Here is a 19,369-nt window from a genome sequence, read left to right on the forward strand (position 1 = left end):
TAAAAGGTATTGTTATGACTTTTACTGAAAGCTGCTCTAAGCCTTTCTTAGATGCAGACGAAAGGTGTAAATAACCACTAAGAAAGGAAGAAATTCTCTCTTTTGTGGGAGTCTTGCAAGGGGCAGAGGAGGGCTATGTTCCCTACAGGGTTCTCATTACTCCCTCCTGGGGAAAGAGGGGGAGACCCCAGGGAAACTTGTTCACCCTTGCTGGTTTCTGCGGGATGATTAGTAACAGAGTAGGTTATTTGAAGTTTTCAGGCTTTCTTCTGGCTGTCCACCCCTGGATGCCTTTCGGCTACAGGGGCAGGTGAAACAATTCCCATCCAGGTAGCGTTCACTGAACTCCTTTCTTGGGGAAAAGAAGAACAGGTGCGTGATGAAAACGTGTTCTGAGGATTATCCCAGGATAACTAACAGGTCTGGGTGATCTATATCCCTGTAGGGTCCTACATCCACGCATGGTCTGTGGACCAGCACCATTGGTGTTACCTTACATTCACCCCTGAACGTTAATGGTTGAGAGAATGGATTCTGGAGACACACTGAGTTCAAATCCCAGATGCTTCACTCATGAGCTGAGAGACTTTGATCAGCTTACTCAACCTTTCTGTCTCGCCATTCCCCATTCTCTAAAATGGGGATGCTAAGTTCCCACCTTATAGGGATGGCGAGAATTCAATCAGCTGATAAATGTGCTGCAGTTAACACAGTGCCTGGCCAGAGCATGCGCTTAATAAATGTCAACTACTCAGGGGACCGTTCCCTCCAATGACCCACGCGCTCACCATCACCACAGCAATCCCGATGCCCACGGCGCCGATGATGTGGAATTTGTTGTGGAAGACCTCCTTGATGGCCTCAGGGCAGGGCTGAGGGGGACAAACAGAGACCCTGTCACACACAATCCCTGAGCCCCTGCTCCAGGCATACCTTCTCCCTCCCACAGCACCCACAGCACACCCAGAGCACTGATGGTGTCAGACAAAGGGTGGGGACAGGAGTGTTCAGGTGTCTTGGCTGGTGGATGGAAAGGAGAACCGAGAGAGATATAGGAGGTGGGTCTCTACAATTTGGGCAAGAAATCAGGGAAGAAAGAGGGGTAAGCTCCTGCTTTGGGTCTATTTCTTTTCTGGGTTAATTCTTATTATTCTGAAGTTTGGACATTAGCTGTAGCTTACAATCAGGAGCCTTTCACAAGTCTAAAAAGTAGGAGTCCAGGACTCAGAGCACACCTTTCCTCGATGGCTTAAGCGCAGGGGAAGCTGGGGGAAGCAGAATGTGGGGCAGCAGTGGGCCATTCCAGGTGCCAAATCATTGCAGGCAGCTAGAACACTTTGCTGTTTCCCTGGTCTGGCCTTTGTTTTGCTGCCCTTGAGATGAGAGAGGCCCCAGAGCAGAGGAGAAATGAGATGGGCACCCTGGGATTCTCACAGGTGGAAGACATATTTATGAAGTGCTAGAATACCAATGCTCCTGGAATAAGAGAACAGGTTGCACTTCTACCCTCGTGGGATTTGCTCAGAGTGAGTGGGCAGGGGCACAAGATCTTGATTTTAAAGTTTACAAAAAAAAAAAAAGTTTACCTTCACTGAGATGCTTGTGAGTACATCCTTTTGGGGGCAGATGTCTGAGATGAATTGTTCCACTCCCCCAGCCACACCACAGCACTGCAACTGCAGAGAGAAGGGCAGGGATGGGGGTAAGACAAACAAACTAAAACAATGATTGAAATAGAGACACATGGGTCTGGTATGGCAGGTACCCATGTGTAACACATGTTCTGAAGACAGGTCAAAAGAAGGCTTTGTAAAGACAACATACCGCATAGTGGATGGCTTTCAGTGTTTCCCGCTGGGGCTCATCCTTGGATTTCAGCTTGCTGTAGGTGTCCTTGTAAAATTCCTGGAGTTCCTTAATAACCTGCAATGGACAGATGAGAGAGTACCAGAATAAATGAACACACGTTTTCATGAATAAATGTCACCTGTTCCATCTTCTTCACGCTCAGCCAACAGATTCCCGTGCTGGGAAAACGTTCCTTAGCAGACTGCCTCTCGCCCTCCCCTTCCTCCCACATCTTCCAGGAACCTGCTCCTGCCATTGTTCCTTCTCTTGTACACATGGTCGGTCCCTTCAGCCCCACTTGGCTCCTTTCCTTCTATCTATGAACAAAATGCAATCTCCTTAATCCAAAGAAGAAGAAGAAAACAAAACAAACAACAACCACAACCAAAAACCCAACTCCTGATCTGGCTAGTTCCTCAGGCTTCTGTCTTTTTTTTTTTCCTCTTAGAGACTTTGTAACTTTTGGCAAATTAACTAAACCTCTTTTCACATCCCTTTCTGCAAATTTAAAACAGAAATTATGTTTGTCCCTACCTCAGAGGTTACTGTGAGAATGTCAATGTGATATTGATATTAAGCCCTCAGCACAATGTTTGGTCCAGAGTAAATCTGGAATAAGTATTAGCTATTATATTATAATATAAAGGATATATTATCATCCTCTTGCAACTGGGTACGTCCCAGTTTAATGGATGTCTGTCTCTTCGTTCCCCTATCCTCACAACATCAATTAACTGATCAACATCCAGCATTTCTTCTTCAGCTTTCATAATTATCCCTCCTATTTCCATGGCCGCAGCTTCTATCATATGAATAATTAAATCGTCCCCCACCCCCCCCTTTTAAAAACAGGGTTCCTGCATCTGGTGTCTCTCTTCTTTCCCCTTTCCTGCTAAACATGACAAGACAGCCTTCCTGAAATATTGTCTGACACGGCCCATCCTGGCCCATAAGTCTTTAGTGGTTCCCCGTGGGAGCCCAAGCTCAGCTATGCTTAGACCCTTTCTTTGCTGGAGAGTACCCTGTTCTCCCACCAACTTTCCTCCTGAAGTCTTAGCTCTCATTCAAGGTTTAGGTCAATGTCCCCTTCTTCATGAAGCCAGAAAGATTCCTCTTCTCCACCCCACCCTTTCAAATCCCATAGGACTTTTGGATATAAGTGACTTCTGTGACACCTATCAAATGCATGTCTTTCTGCCACACTAGGTGGCAAAGGTCCTTAAAGTGGGGACCACAGCTCATGCATCTCCAGACCCTGCATAGCAGGTGGCTCATGGTGGCACATATTTATAGACTAGGTGAAAGAGCAAGGATGTCCAAGCTACAGAAAGCCATGTTTTCCTCAGCTGTCTTTCCAGAGGCGTTGGGGGAAGGGCTGCTGAGGTGTAAGACACACACAGACTCAGTGACTATTTCCTGAACATCTACTATGTGCCAGCACTGTTCAAAGAGCTGGAAGCAGTTGTTGGCACATTACCCACACAAGGTAGTAGAAACGCTCACATTTCCTGCCCTGGGGGAGCTCATGTTCTGAGGGTCATGTGGAAATGTGGTGAAATAAGAGGCACACTGCAATCTGACCAAAGTGGCCAGCCAGGACACCCTTCCACCCTCATCACTCCCGTCCCCAAACTCCCAAACCCACATCACTGCAGGTCCCAAGAGATCTTACAGGAAAAACCTACCTCATCTTTGTGGGAATATCCCCAGATGGCCGCAGCGACTTCAAGGGCAAATATCACCAGTAGGAAGACAAAGAACTAGAAGGCAAAAAGAGGGTGGGGTGAGGGACAATCTTAGCCAACCAGAAAAATCAAAGGGTATTCTGGAGAACAAGGAAAAAGGACAAGTCTCTGGGGATTGGGCACCTTGGGACACCGATGAATAACCTACAAGGTACAGGGAAAAAGTTTACAGAACTGTGAGAGTTAAGCCTAGGTGAGGAGTGAAAGCTGTAGTAGGGAAAGGTTCCCCTCAGGAGGAAAGAAATGGGCACAGCTGACCCCAGAAGTGGTGTTAATTAGGAGTCAGTCAGTGATAAAATATTATCCCATTGCTCACTCACAAAACCCCCAGAGATTTGAGGAAATAAAGTGAATACATTCTGGAATTTGAGGAAAATTATAACAAATTATGAAATAAGAGAAGGCAAAGGTACCTGTGGATTCAGGGAAAAAAAGCAAACGTGGTCCTCGAAAAAAGGAAAAACAAAGTCCTGGCATTTAGTCACCTAAGATAAGACAAAGAGGCTCCAGAGAGGAAGAAGAGGAAAGCATCACTATAGGGGAAGAGGACAAGATGGCTGCCTGATAGGACACTGGGGCAGGGCCTGGAGTGCAGGGACACTGGGGAGGCTGAGGACAGCTCTTGCCGTTGGGGTACCCTCTTCACCCCATTCTATGAGATCTTGGGGGCAGGGAGCCTGGGAGTCAGAGTGGCTGTAGTGACCCAGAAGGGATACTCACCAATCCCAGCATGCACTGCGACTCTTGCACAGCCCCACAGCAGCCTAGGAAACCCACCAGCATCATGAGAGCACCGGCACCAATCAGAATATAAACTCCTGAGGGGAGAGGACAGTGGACAAGTCACTTTGGTGTGGAGGCCCAGATATTTCCTGCAATTCCTTTCTCCATTTACATGACTCTGTGCTGTACCCCATCCTGTTGCCCCTATCTCAAGGAAGAAGTGCCCTATCCTTAAAAAACAGCCCCCTCTACCTCTGCTCTTAACACGTTGCGTACGGCGGGGTTTAAATCCCTCGTGAAGAGTCTCGTGATCCGTATGCAACGTGTTAAGTCTCCTTCCCACCAAGTCCTCACTCCTGCCTTACCCTCAGCCTTCCTATAAGATGCCCATTACCCCTTCACTGGGACAAAGGATATCCTTGGGAACCCTCAAATTCTAATCATGACAAACTGGTCCAATCTCAGTTGTTTTCAGCTAGATGAACCTACTCATGCAAATTAAAACAGACCCTGCAAACTCAGGCTAACTTTTTGGGGGCTCTGACGAGCTTCCTGCTGGTCTCTCCCTGACAGAAGAGGCTGTCAGCAAGCTTTCAGCAGGAAGGCGCTAGCTCTGCCTGTCTGCCTGTTTCCCAGAAGGGATGCCTCCTGCCCTGATGTGGATGGAAGGGAGGCATGCGCAGTTAGTAAGGTACAAGTAGCTCACTCTAGTGCAAAGCAGACAGACTTGGTGTCAGGCGACCTTGATTTGGTCCCAACTCTGCTATTCACTGCGGTGTGATCCTGGGTAAAACACTTTCTCTCGCGGCCTCACTTTCCTTATCAGTAAAATGAGAGGTTAGTTGCTAGAAAATTTCAAAAGATCTCTTATCACAACTAAAGAGATCTTACAGTTGCCAATTCGGTTACTCCAGGTTAAGGGTGAAAAGGATTCTCACTGCTAAAGGGACGGTGAGTGATAGTTTCTAAGCCCTCAATTTTAGTGACTGACGGAGAGGGGCCAGTGAGAAACTCTTGTCTATGCCGAAACAACGCACATTCCTGGGATAGGGGATGCAGTGGAGCAGCCTTGGCCCTCTTTACTCTACAACCCGCAGGGAATGCCCCGAGGGGCCCATCTTGCAGTTATACTCTGGAGAAGTCACAGCTGTCCTGCAGGGACACCTGTTACCTGGCTCCCCTGACATGCAGGACCCATGAGGAAACTGGCAGAGAAGTCCCGAACCTCCCTGCCTTACGGGCGTGCTCTATCCACCCTCAGGGAGGCAGCTGTCACATGCCGAGAGCACCATTTCTGAAGCCCAGAATGCCTGGGTTTTAAAGCCAGCCCTGTGACCCTGGGAGAGCCACTAATCTCTCTGTGCAATACTTTTATATCTGCAAAATAGGGAGGGCAATACTGTCGACCATGGGACTGTGAGGATTAAGTGACATGTAATCCAAATGTGCATTAACAAATGCTAGCTGTTAATCATATGAATACAAAGGATGGCTGACAATTATTAATCACAGTGGTGAATTTTTATAAACGTGCTGATCCCTCCCTGCTAACTGGGACCAAGTGACTTCCTTGAAATAGGGGCTGAAAGTGAGAGAAAGTGTCTGTGACGTTTCCACACAATACACAACAGGATACTGCAGTGAGAACCCCCGGCAGGTGTCACAGTGACTTCACTGTCTCACATCTGTACCCCCAGTACGGGCCGAGGCTTTGCAGGCAACAAACCGTGTAGTCTGCCTGCAGCTGAGGCTCATGGGCAGCACCGAGCAGAGCGCACACAAGGGAGCGTTTGTGCCTCTCCCTTTCCCCCCACATCTGTCGTGATGTCAAGTCACGTGGGTTTACTGGCAAACCCTCATGCTGTATGAATATGGGTATTGTTCCCGTGCACGCCTGGCCCAGACTGGGCAAGGGGACAAATGCAGTTTGTCCTCCAGTCAAGTCCCATCCTCCCAGGCAGTGCAATACTGTGGGGCCACAGGCTGGCCCTAGAGAGGCAGTGCAGCCTCATGCCCGGGCCCTGAAACGGGAACAGCAGCGAGCTAAGGCAGGGACACAGCCCCAGTTTCTCTCTGTCTTATTCCGACAAGGATGAGTCACTTCTTTGAGCTCCATAGCAGGGGCTGAATAAATAGGGTTATTAAGAGATCAAAGGGATTTACAAGCGTATGAAATCGAGTCGCGTAGGAATGAACAGACAGATATGTTTTCTGTAAGCCCAGATCTCATTTCGTAAGCCCAGAGACACTGGCAGAAGTCGGTGAGTTGGGTTAGCAGCAACAGGGAGCTACGACAGGAAAAAGCATTTCCCATGGGGTGGGGGTGTGGGGAGAGGGGAGCAGAGGAGAGAGAGAGACAGAGAGAGATAACTCCAAGTAGCCTTGGTTAATATTAAATATTCATTCTTGGGCCCAACAAATGAAGACTTCAGGACAAAGGGTCTTGTTAGTTTTAAATCTTGCCTGGGCAGCTGCAGATCTGGGGTGTCTCGGGCTTTACCCTCTCCAGTTCCCTGGCAGCTGTTTATGGGGATTTTAGCAGCAGGTATAGGGTGGCTCATGTGTAAGCAGCAGTCCCACCTCCATCCCGGAAGCCATGGGACCATTGCAGGGCTTGGGCTGCTTCCTAAAAGGGCCACCCAGGGCTTCCCCTTGCAAAGCTCTTCCTGGGCTCCACCCTGAGCTGTCAGCAAAGGCTGGCCATGATAGATGACAAAGCACTCCCCTTTATAAAACAACTGGATGTTGCCTTTCTGTCTGACTCGTGGAAAAAATTATTCGTCACAGAGCTTTCTCTAGGCTTACTGTATTAATTTGCTTAAGGGTTGTTTATTCTGCTGTTTTTTCAGGCTGATATTGCAGGCCTAGTCACACACAAAAACAGCCCTTGGTATAGCAGTGGCAGATGCCAGGGTGTCCTTTACACCAGAAGTGGGGCATTCTTATTCACCTGTTTATCAGGGCTCTCGGCTTCGGCCTGGGAGAGGACACATCAGTCTCCTGTCACCACCCCAACCCCATCTTGCAAACAGCACTCACTATACCTGTTTGTGTGGAGAACAAAATCTGGCAGAGCTTCTGGGCTATACTTGCTTGGAACAATTTATTCTCTCCAGTTAACTCAGTCAGGGTTCCCAGGAACCCTAATTGTTTCCAATAGTTTTCTCTCCGTCCCTTGATGGCTGTTCTCATTAATGAGCACCACAGTGAACCCCATTTGCCAAACAGAGTTCTCTGCCTCAGAGAGGTATGCTCTGCTGGTTTGGGGACGGGGCAGACGAGGCACAGTGTGACAAGACAAGCTGGCCCAGGCCCGAAGCTGGAACAGGGAAACCAGCTCCCTGTGGGCAATGCTGTGTCCTGGAACTCATCAGTACCATGTCAAAAAAGGGGAATGGTTCTCAGGAGGGTAGATGACCACTGCCTCAGGTTGGAGCCCCCCCAGATGCCCTCACTCCGTGGCTATGGTTCTGGGAGGACACCAAGGAATGAAGGGCTGCTGGCCTGAGACCAAGAAAATGAAGTTCCCCAACATGTTTGCAGCCTGGGTTTATAGATGCTGCCGACGGGCTGAATCTCCCAGCGCCTGAACTGCAGAGAAGGCCCATATAAGGCTGTCTGTCAGCTGTTAGGGATTCACGATGGACTGTTTTGAATGTGGAAAGTTTCTTTTTCACTTGCTTCTCTGTCTGATTATGCATTCTTTCTCTACTTTCAAAGCTGTGGTCCCACTAGAGAAAAGACACCCTGGGTCCTTCAGGTTTCCTGATGGGTCAGCTGTGGGTTGTCTTACAGTTGGTTAGTAGTCTTGTGCAAGGGATGGCCATTCTCTGATGTCAGGAATAGAGCAGGGGTAGAGCTGGCACCAGGGCTGGTGTCACAGACTGAGGGGGAAGGGGACACAGAATAGAGCTTCCTTGGCACTTTGCCTATGGATGACAATCAGTTTCCCAAAGCACTCAGTGAAGTGCAGGGCCCAGCCAGACCCAGGCCCACTCAGGGGATGTGTTCCAGTGTTACTTGCATCACCCGTTCCCTGGGCTTCTGCAAGCAAAGGTTTCAAAGCTGAGCCCTTCCCCAGCAGGGGGTCCAGCTGCAAAGGGTGCGTTTCCTCTGTTAGAGCTAAGGGGGCAGTGGCCACTGGCCCCCAACTACAGATTGCTGTGTCTCTTTGGGATTGTGCCTTTAAATCCCCATCCTGGTCACTTCAGGTCAGACCACTGGCCATCAGGGGTCCCTGCAATGACCTGGCGGCCCTGAATCCTCCTGAGGTTCCCAGAAGGAGGCCCTGGCTCCCTGAACTGTGTGTTTACCATGCTCCTGCCACTCTGCATGACTTTCCCAACTAGCTTCTGCTGGCTGGGGCCACCGGTGCTTGGGGCTTGTCTGTCCTGACTACAATTTAGGTGAAGTTAAAGGCCAAAAGAGCCTCCACACCACTGCCGCCCGTGGGGAATGTCCAGTCAGTGGAAATATTTTCTATTCCTGCATGAAGAATCCTACACATAATTTAGCATAGGTAACACAAGCAGCAGCTTTCACAGGTTTGGGTTCAAATCCTAGCCCTGCCTCTTGAGGGGTATGTGGTAGGGCAAGTTATTTAAACTTTCTAGGTCTAGGTTTCTTCAGCGATGAGATGGGAATCATTCCATGTACCTTGAAGAGTTACCAGGAATACGTTATATAACATATGAGACAGTGAATGACACACAAAGAAAGGGTTCAAAAATATGTGTCTTCCTCCCAATTCTATCCATTCACCAGTGAGATCCTTACCTCCCACATCTAAAAATATATAGCATTAGCCAGAGTCCTAGATAATGAAAGAGAGAAACCAGTTAGTGGGAGTGGCCAGAGCATGGAGCCAGGCCCCTTGCAGAGACAGGCAGTAGGAGGTATATGCCGGGGGTTTGCCTTGGGTCAGCCTGCCTGAAATGGGTGCCAACTAGTCCCACATTCGGTCGGGCAGACCTGCTCTCCCTGAAGAGGGTCCTTCCCCCTTCCCTGGTGTGACATGACATGATATGACACCTCATGACGCAGAGTGCTCATGGTCTCCCCTCAGCACCCGCCCCCCCTGCTCCACCTCCACAGGGCAGCGTTCCAGCCCTGCCACAGACTCACACAAAAAAAACTCTGTTGCTAAAACAAGTCAGGGCACTATGGAGACTTGATCCCTGAAAACTATGTGCAGTTTTTTTTTTTTTTTTTAAATATACTTGTGCTTTTCTTTCCCTCACTTTCTTTCTCACAATAGGGAGGCACACCCTAAAAAAACCCCAACTAACTGACAACAACAAAAATTAATAAAAGCAGGGAAACTATGCACAGAGCCAGGGTGTCATGTAACCAAGCAGGCGATGCCCGTCTGCATGGCTGGCCTCTGGCGGGCGGAAATGGGGTCAGCATGTCAGCAGCCACCGTGCTTTTCCTGAAGGCCTGGGTGATAAGTCCCTTTGGACTGTTCCCATCTTGTTTTAAAAATAACTTCTTTGGTGGGCGGGCAGGAAGTGACCAAACTTATACTTTGAGCCTGATGACATGACAGCATCATCCTAAAAATACTAGGGGGCTGCTGTTGCTTCTCACAAATGAAATGTTTCCTATCCCCAAACCAGCCAGGAAGGAGAGCCACAGATTCTGTACTTTAACTCAGAAACTGGGGAGTTGGGTTTAACAGGCCTCAGTGCTGCAACCTCCTTTTAGAGAGGTGTTTACATGATAACACGGTGGTGAAAAGTGACAAAATGACGCTAGAAAAAAATGCCAGGGAGCCTCTGTGTACAAAGAAACCTGCTAAGTCAAGTGGGGCTTAAATTGGACACTTTTGCCCTAAAGCAAAACACTTTGGAAAACAAACATATAAAAATGGAACAACCATGGCAAAGTTTCTTAAATTAAGGAGATGACTAAACCTAAGAAGACAAGAAATGAAGAGAGAGGACCAGGGATGAGAACCGAGGTCCTTAAATTCTCGAGTGGCAGCAACTTTGTCAAGGCCAACTTCACATCAGAGAATGGTCAAAATGCCAGACTCAGTCAGCATGAGAAAAGAAACCACATCAGTCAAATGCAAATGCATGGGCAGAGCTACACAAAAGCAAGGCTCAAAAGAGCCAATGACTGGCCACTGTGGCCAGAGCAACAGTCTTTTCCAAGGCAGAGGTCCTGGATCAACACAGAATCTCCACAGTTGGAAGAAGTACCACGTCTCCCCCACTCTCACCTGTGTAAAAGCTGGAATGATTGTTTTCTTGCTCGAAGATGCTCTTGGTCTGAGAGTCGAATCGGAGCCATAGTCCAATGGCAAGGACTGCAATTCCGGCAAGCTGCAAGCAATACAGAAGGCTGGTGTTAATTAATCCCGGCTGCCAGGGAGAGCACGGTCCCTGAGTGCCAAAGGCAAGACCACCCTCGGTTTCTGCTTCTCACCATGAACCTGGAATAGCAGCAGCTAGAGTAGGGGTGGGGATGGGGGGGGTCAATCCATTTGCTAAAAATATCAGCAAGCTGGAAATAAACACTTACCTATTAGCGGTACAGCAGTAGAATGGATATTTTATGGACAATGGAATACTATACAGCAGTTACAATGAACAGACTGCAGCAATGCAACACTACGAGTGCATCTCACGGTGCTAAACAAAAGAAGCACGAGCAGTGTAGTTAAATATTACCTTTAAGGGGTATATAGAAAAGACAAAGGGATAAAAAGGAAGTGATTATCATAAAGTCAAGGGAGTGGTGACCTGAAGCTGTTGGGAGGGATTTCTGATTAAGGAAAGAGCACAGGGTGGGGCAGGGTCTAGGGCACTGGCAATATTCTAGCTTTTGACTTGGGTGGTGGTGACATGGATATTCACTTCATAGTTACTCTTTAAACTGCTCGTGTTTTACGCACTACTCTGTGTACATACCACACAATAAGAGAAACAAAAACGTTGATCGAGGAACATTCCCAGGCACCAATGAGGGCAGCTGTAAGTCATCAGACCACACTGCTTAGCGAATGGCATATCTCCCCTATGTTGTCCATATTTGGTCCTTTTTTCCCTTTTCACACAAGGAAACCTTACAAGCTGACCTGCCCAATTCCAGGTTTTAGGCATATGCGTCCTTACGAGTGACCCTTCTAAACATCAGACAAGAAGCCTCCATGTCATCTTCCAATCTTATGAAAATCCCATTTCATACCAGGTGGGCAGGTTGAAATACTGGACCCCAAAGGGCAGACTTTTCCAGTAAGGAGCTGAACTGAAGTGCCAAATCCTGGCCTGGCACTGTTGAACTAGATGCCTGTGGAGGTGGCCTCCCGCCAAGCCCGCCCCCACCAGCAGCGCAGCTGAGCTCCGTCTCACACTCGTACCAGGGCTTGCTGGGGAGTGACTCAGGCTGCAGCGCAGTGGCCAGCTGGACACATAAGGAGGGGGGCTCCAGGCCAACGCCCAGGCGCCAGGTTTCACTGCCCATGTTCCATGCAGCCTATATCAGAGCCCTGCTCTTCAGGAAGCTTGGTGATCTGCCCCAGGAGCTGGGACAGCCCGTGTGTGGACAGGCCTCTCTTTCCTTTCTTCTTTGCTCCTCTCCTTTTCCCCATGACTTGGTAGTGGGTTTGGATGTATTGGGTGGAGGGGAGGTGGCAACAGTAGAAAGGGTGACCCAAGACCTCAGCCTGCAGTAGAGTCAAAGCCTTGCCTACACCCGCGGTGGTGTATGCTGCCCTGGCTGTGTTTCCACAGTGAGGGGCTGGAATTCCTGGCTTAGAGTTTCACTGCTTCAGTTTTCCCACCTGTAAAACAGGAATGGGGAGATGCGGCCCTTCCTTGCCTTGTAAGTATGGCGAAAAACAAAGGAAGTTACATATTAGAAGTACTAGAAGTATTAGAGGTTATCGTGAGAATAACTTTATTAGCACCCTGGTCACCAGTATTGGGCTCCCTCGCCCTTGGACAGTCACTCAACATCTTCCCAAACCTCTCAGTCCGCATCCCAGGGAACGAAACACCGAACATCAGTAAGAATGGCACAATGCCACAGGCTCCATGGCTGGACAATGTGGAAAAGAAAAACTCATGGATGGCAGGCTTGAAGGAGCAGAAATCTTAGAGTTAAAATAAAAACAGAGTTTTGGGTTCAAGCAAATGCGGCAGGTTTTCCTTCTCATTAACAAAAGACAGGAAGGTGAGTGAGGGTCTTCTGGCTTAACCCAAAGATAGCTGACATGGCTCGTGAGTTTCTCTCCCTTCTCCAGTCTGGACACTGTTTCAGACTGGGTTCTTTTGATCTAGGAGCACTGCTGTTAGAGCAGGGGCACAGTGGGACCCAGCTGGGACATCCCCATCTACTGGGTATTAGACAAGCACATGCTAAGTACTAAGTGGGTCCTGACTCCATGGTGGGCAGGCTCGGCCTAGCTCCCCCGGGGTCTGGGAGAATTAAAAGAAAGAAAGTGATGCATTTTTGCTCTCCCCACCCCAGTACATGGCAACTGTGGGGACAGAGTCCCAGAGAGCAGTTTCCAGGCTCTTGGCCTCACATGGAAAGGTGCTGGCTCAGGTAGTAGATGCCCATCAGCTGTGGCTAGTTGGCCATCAGCTGTAACCAGTTAGCCATTAGCCACTGATATAACTGCCGTGGCTACGTTGGTGGGTTGGTTGTTGGTTGGTTGGCAGAGAAGTGGACAGCAGATTGTGGATCTTGTGGCTACTGCTTCCTGTGTCTCCAGCCCAGCCTCCAGTGAGACTATAGTGGTATGACTCCCCTATCTATGGCTCGTGGGTGTTCCTTTTTGGCCTCACCATATCCTACGTTCTTATATGGGGAGCGGGACCAGAGACCCTGCGTGACACCCTGCATGACAGCGACTCACTCAGACCTCTGGAAAACGGAAGACTGAGGCTGCTGGCCTCCTTGTGGACATGAAAGCATCAACCCGAGAACCCTGTAGGCTAGTGCTTCCTATACACTTGCTAGTTCTAAGTTTTGGTTAGCACTTACTTAGCCACAAACCTTTTCCTCTCACCCTATCTCAGTGGTGGTGCTGCGGAGGGGACCTGGGAGCTAAGAGCGGCAGTGTCCCTTATTGTCCCTTCTGCTCTAGGCTTGTGCTTATCAAAGAATTATCCTTAAGTCATCCTACTCTCCCTGTTGATAAAGTTACTCACCCACCCCCTTCTCTGCTAGGAAAATTCTCAAACAAGTCACCATGAAAAGAATAAAAACAATCCCATCCAAAAGAACTAAGCTACAGAAGATGATGGAAGGCTCCATTGTGCACAGAAGCTTCTCACGGACAGGAGTGGAGTCTCTTTGGGACTGAAGCCATGCTCGGACGACAGCTCCCCAATAAAACCTGCAACGGTAAAGCCTCTTCCATTTTATAATCTCAAGGATTCTGAGCCAATTTGTAGAAGTCCAGTCATTTATCTGGTCTACATGGACGGGGGCAAGGACATTGTTCTGGAGAACTGGAACCAGGAGGGGAAAGACTTCAGGTCTTAGCCTGGCCAAGGATAAGGTCAGATACAGGAATTGGGGGTCCCACATGTTTGGACCCCACCCTGAACCTCACATCATGCTGATTGGTTGTCAAAGCCAGAAACTTGACTGAATTGAGAAAGGAAAAGCAGCTGGCTCTGGAGAAATGGAAAAAGCAGTAATAGATGTCAGTCTCATGCCTGAAACCGCACTATAGAGAGGGGTATGGAGGCCAGGGGCAGGACTGGAGCGCTTGGTTCAGCAAAACCACAGAGGGAGGAGCCCTTCTTTTTTGATTGGATTATTAATTGGCTTGAGGAGATGTTGTGTAAGCCATTAGCTGCCCCATTTTCTGTAATGCTATTGGAGAGATTGCTTCAGTTGGCTGGGCCATGATGGCTTGGGGGGTCACAGGGCCGTGAAACACATGTAATTGGTGCCACCTAGTTAATAGCTTCCACTGTCTGTACAGGCAGCAATACCTAAGGGGTTCAGAGTATTTCCCAGGAGAACTTACTTTTTGGGGTACACAGATGGGCTCCTCAGCTCCCCCCCCCGGCTCTCGCCCCCAGCTACTTCAATATTAGGAGAAACCAAACAGGAAGGGACCAGCAAGAACCAAAGAGAGCTTTGACCTTTAAAAAAGGGTGTACAGTCAATGATTAAGGGACTCCATAAAATAAGAAAATAGAGTCTGGGAGGCCAAGAAGTTGATGGTTTCCTCCAACGTTAAGAACTGTTATATGGCAGGAGTGTTGCCACACAATTGTCATGGCTGCTGCCTCACTCTTGCCCATCAATGTAAGATCTGAGCAGGTTTGACGTGGATGCTCAGACAGCTTCCTGCTCACAGAGCCCGCAAGAGGGCAGCTACCTGCCCAAGATCACTAACTGGTCTGGTGGGGACAGAAGTAAAAGGTCCAGTGCCTCTGCCAGCCCCAGGCCCTGCCCACAGCCTGCCTGGTTACCTCTCTTTTCTAATTGCAACTAAAAGGAAACATTCTGGGAGCTTCCACTGTCTGTACAGGCAGCAGTACCGAAGAGGATCAGAGAAAAACTTCTTTGCCTTTGGGCCAGAAATGGTCTCCTATATTTGATAGCATAAGAGGGAAAAGTATAGTTTTGTTCCCCCCATTGTTTTATTGGAAATTTCTTCATTTTTCTCCCCAGAAGATGGGCCATGAGAAAAACATCGAGGACATTCAATTGAAGACATTCTACAAAATGCTTGACCAGAACCTCTCAAAATGGTCAAGGCTCAATGGTCAAGGTCAGGAAAAACAAGGCTAAAATTCTCAAGTCTCAGACTGGGTTATTTCCGACAGTTCAAGAAACTGTCATAGACCAGAGGAGATGAAGGAGACATGAAAACTGTCATGTGCTGTCATGGATGGGATCCTGGAACAGAAAAGGGGACATGACCAGAAAAACCAGTGAAATCCAAATTAAGTCTGGTTTAGTTAATAGTAATGTCCCAATGTTGGTTTCTTAGTTGTGACAAATGTAATATGGGAATGTAAGAGGTTAGCAACTGGGGAAACTAGTGGGTCTATCAGGGAATTCTATACTATCTTTGCAACTTTTCTGTAGATCTAAAACTATTCTAAAACTAAAAGTGTATATATCTACGTAAAGAAGATGGGGCCTCTTTTTCAAAGCTGCTTGTCTCCTTCAAGAACGTGCTCCATTAATCTACCCCTTCCTGTCTCTGTACTCTGTCTCTGCCACTGTTTCATCCTTTGGCAACACACATCGGCAGGTCTGTCTATCCTAAACAAACAAACACAAAAAACAGAAAGCAAACCCTCTCTTCCTTCAACCTAACTCTAAAAAGCTGCAGATAGCTTAGGTTGGTCACCAACTTTTAAGACTTTTGATCTGTCTTACATGTTTTGATCTCGCAGCAGCATGATAGCGTTGAACCCTGCCTCCTCCATAGATGGAATCACTCAAAGTTTCCCAAATAAGTCTTGTGCATTCCCCCCTTCCTGGAATGCCATCATAGCTACCTAGGCCTGCTACTCCCCCACCAAGATTTCCTTGCTCTTCTCCCACGCAAATGCAGTCCTGAGGGCTTCCCATTTGTTCTTCTCACCAGCATCCTCGCACCCTCCCTTCTTCTCATGTATGTGCTTGTCTCATGTCTCACTCGAGTCTACACTCCTTGAGGGCAGGGCCCTGCCCCATCCACATTTTGGACAAAACAGTCATCAGTATATAATTATTCCATAAGTGAATGATTATTTCAATGAAAGAATCTTTGAAACCCACCAGAGTTTCCTCTCCTGGTTCTTTCCCCTCAGACAAGCCTCCTTTCCCATCTGGCTTTTCATCCAGATCCATCTTCTAATATCTCACAATAAAAGTGGCAAACTACCAAGAACAATTGCTTGCCCAGAGAAAATACTGAGAAAGCCCCACAAGGGTACGCGATGAATGTCACAATGAGATGTAGGGGCAAGTCCACACAAAGACTTTTGAAAATGAGAGTTTATAAAAAGTTCATGCACTGCTGTCCTCACCCGCCAAAGGAGTCCAGTTAGACACTCTGATTTTGGGTGAGCACACAGGTGTCCCTGCCACTTGTGGCTTATGCTTCAGGAGACATGAAAACCCAGCACTGCCCCAAGCTCAGGCTCACAGTTGAACAGTTTCCTGCTTATCACCTCTCACCACTGAAAGCACAATGTACTAAAGGCACACACGCAGAGCTCGGGATTTCAATGAGTCATTCCACAGTCTTGCTAAAGGGACACTCAGAAATCACTCACTGAAACACACCTGGAGTTAAAGGAAACATCTCCATTCCAAAGGAGGATTGGAAACAAAATCAAAGAGTAATGCCGCTTAGAAGCACCTCGGCTGCTCTGGACCCCACACCAAGTTTGCAAAACTGGTTCCAGTTAGAACCTGAGGAGGTATTTATGTACAGGCGGCCCCTATTGATGGAAACACTTGGAGTAAGAAAACAGAAAACAACTGGCTGATGAGGTTACAGTGTGTGTGTGTGTGTGTGTGTGTGTGTGACTGTATCCCATCCCTCAGGTGGAAAGAACCATGTCTGTCTGTGGGACAAATCCCACTTGGAAGAAAATTCCTGTGATGGCAAACAAACGGGGTGCTCTTGATAAGGCTCCATTTCCTCCAGGTCCCTTCTTCTGTACTATGAACTGACTGGTCCTATTTGTTTTTAAAGGATAAAATACTCATTACGCTTTCTCTAGCCCGCTGTCTCAGAAAGCCCAGAAAGCGGAGAGCAGATCATTCTCTACGGTGTTTTCCCTTTGAGGCCGACCTCAGACTCGGTCCATCCGCCACTTTGGCAGGGGTTGGAGGTGGGCAGAGGTGACAGGACCGGGTTGGGGAAGGAAGGAATGGTTTCTTTCCTACGTCTCTTTGTCCTCCTGGAAAAGCAATGGCTATCTGATTACTTTAGTGAGCCTGTGGTCAAAGAGATGCTGCAAAAATTTTCAGTAAGGGGCAGGTGGCATAACAGAAAGAATGGTGAGCATGGTGCTGGAGACCGTGGCTCTGCTACCTGTAACTTGCATGCCTGTGCCACCCAGGGCCTAGTTTACATGAGGTGGATGTCAGAATCACCTGGGGGAACTCTAAACATGCACCCTCCTTGATTCTGTTGCACCTCTGTCGAGAAGTACAGGACCAGTGGAAGGGTGTGGACTTGGGTCTAATTCTGGTGCTGCCACCTAGGAGCTGCATGACACTAACCACTTTCTGTAGTTCTCATTTGTAAAAAAGAAAAGTATGACACACATCATGCCTTTTATTTAGGTTGAAGGTGAGGATTAAATGAGATGATGCAAGTAAAACACTCTGAAAACCGTGACGTGCCAGCCAGATTCTGTAGGGAAAAATATGAAAGCGACAATAATAATGGCCCTTGAGAAAGACACGAGACGACAGTGGGGCAATTCATGGCACTTGGCAGACACCAGTGGTGTGTCCTCCTGTGCTCTGAGATGGTGGCTGGGCAGGAGCGAGGCAATTTAGGACATGGGGGTTCTTTTTTCTAGTTTCTGTGAGACTTAGTGTGAGTGTTGTGTGGTGGGGAAGGTGGATAAATTTACCTTCTTCACACCCAAACCCTGCTGCCTCCTGGAGCTCTACTGGGATCAGATGGGAACGGCCAAAGAAAAGTGGGGAAGGAAGGTTAAAAGGGGACTGTTGGCCAAGACTGGAGGCCTCTGTCCTTCCTTGGATCAAAGACTGCTTCCGTGGGCGAATTAAGTCTGTACAAAGGAGTTAGTAAAGGAGCAGATCACAGAGAGGGAGGGGATTTTACCTCTTTACTTCCTTTAGTAACATACGTATCAGCCTTGGATTATTGTTTTTTAATGTACTTGACTTTGGAGAGCTCTCAGCATAGCTGCCGACGGCACCCAGGAAGTGAGCAGGAGACTGAATACCAAGGATGCAAGTTTACCCTAACCAGCCTTTTCTGGGCCCCCAAATACCAGCCACGCTTTAAGAAAGCCTCAGAAGTGGAGATAAGAGAATCTATGTTCACACAGGCTTCAACAGTTAAAAACAAGTCAGGCCACCCAGACCTGTGGGCTCCGGGCCTCACCCATCTCCATGGCAACCCTGGCTCACCACTGAATGCCAAGCCTCTGATGGGTTGATTCACTGTCAGGAGGGCTGGGCTGGGCACTGCCAGCAAGAACAAACAGGCGCCCAAGCCTCAGTGCCTCTTCTAATCCTCTCGTGCTTCCTCCTCCCCCAATTCCAAATGAGGGCTGGAGCTGTTGTCTTTGGAAGGGCGAAGCCACTTGGGTAGGCAGGAGCAGAGATCTCGGAGTCCTCCCCTACCCACCACACAATACGACAAAAACCAAACTCCACTCTGTTGAGCAGAAAAGACTGCCATGACTGGCCTTCCTTGAGGACCTCCGGATGATTTTGATGCTCACGCCAGTGCGAGAACCACTGCTCTAGGCTTCACTTAAACACTGAACCATCGGGAAGACACGGAGAAGCTCTCGCTGGAGGTGCTGAACCCAGAGATTAGCTTTTTAAATGCCAGTGTGGAAGGGCATGAAGCCATGGAGCGGGGGTGTGAGCTTTCTCTGGGTTCAAGGGTCCTGTGCTTGTCAGGGGGAGCTCACAGGCTCAGCCCAAGAGGGAGCAGATTTCACCATCCCACTTTACACTGTGATCTGGAGAGTGTGGGCTCAAATGCCCTGCCTCACATGGTAAAGCCATGGGGACTGGGTCTCGGGAACACCTTGAACTGCTGCTCGGTGACAGTTAAGGGGGAGGATACAGGACAAGTAAGCAGGGAGGAAGCAAGTGAAACACTGTTTGGACAACTCCACTTTGAACCCACTGAGCCTGGGAAGTCATAGTAAATGGTTCAAGTTAGAACCTGTACGTGGCTTCCAAATACACATTCACCACCCAAGGTCAGCTCTGTGAATGCCTCTCCCCAAGAGGCCAAAATGATTCCCTTGGCCTCTGAAGCAAGGCATTCTTGGTAAAGACTTCCCCGATTTCTGCAGCCTGCGTTCTCCCTAGGCCAGGCTGCCACTATGTATGTGAGTGGACTCTTCCTGAAA

General features: G+C 48.5%; 1 protein-coding gene across 1 annotated transcript in view; it reads right to left on the reverse strand.

Moving 5' to 3' along the window:
• Window positions 1–19,369, reverse strand: part of CD9 (CD9 molecule) — a 32,603-nt gene that overhangs the window by 856 nt on the left and 12,378 nt on the right. The window contains exons 3-8 of the mRNA XM_019754467.2: window positions 10,543–10,645; window positions 4,314–4,411; window positions 3,534–3,608; window positions 1,825–1,923; window positions 1,587–1,676; window positions 789–872 (exon numbers count right to left, since the gene is read on the reverse strand). Coding sequence (XP_019610026.2) covers window positions 789–872; window positions 1,587–1,676; window positions 1,825–1,923; window positions 3,534–3,608; window positions 4,314–4,411; window positions 10,543–10,645 — 549 coding nt within the window. The remainder of the gene's footprint in view (window positions 1–788; window positions 873–1,586; window positions 1,677–1,824; window positions 1,924–3,533; window positions 3,609–4,313; window positions 4,412–10,542; window positions 10,646–19,369) is intronic.

This window comes from Rhinolophus sinicus, linkage group LG02 (assembly GCF_036562045.2).
Source record: "Rhinolophus sinicus isolate RSC01 linkage group LG02, ASM3656204v1, whole genome shotgun sequence".
NCBI lineage: Eukaryota > Metazoa > Chordata > Mammalia > Chiroptera > Rhinolophidae > Rhinolophus > Rhinolophus sinicus.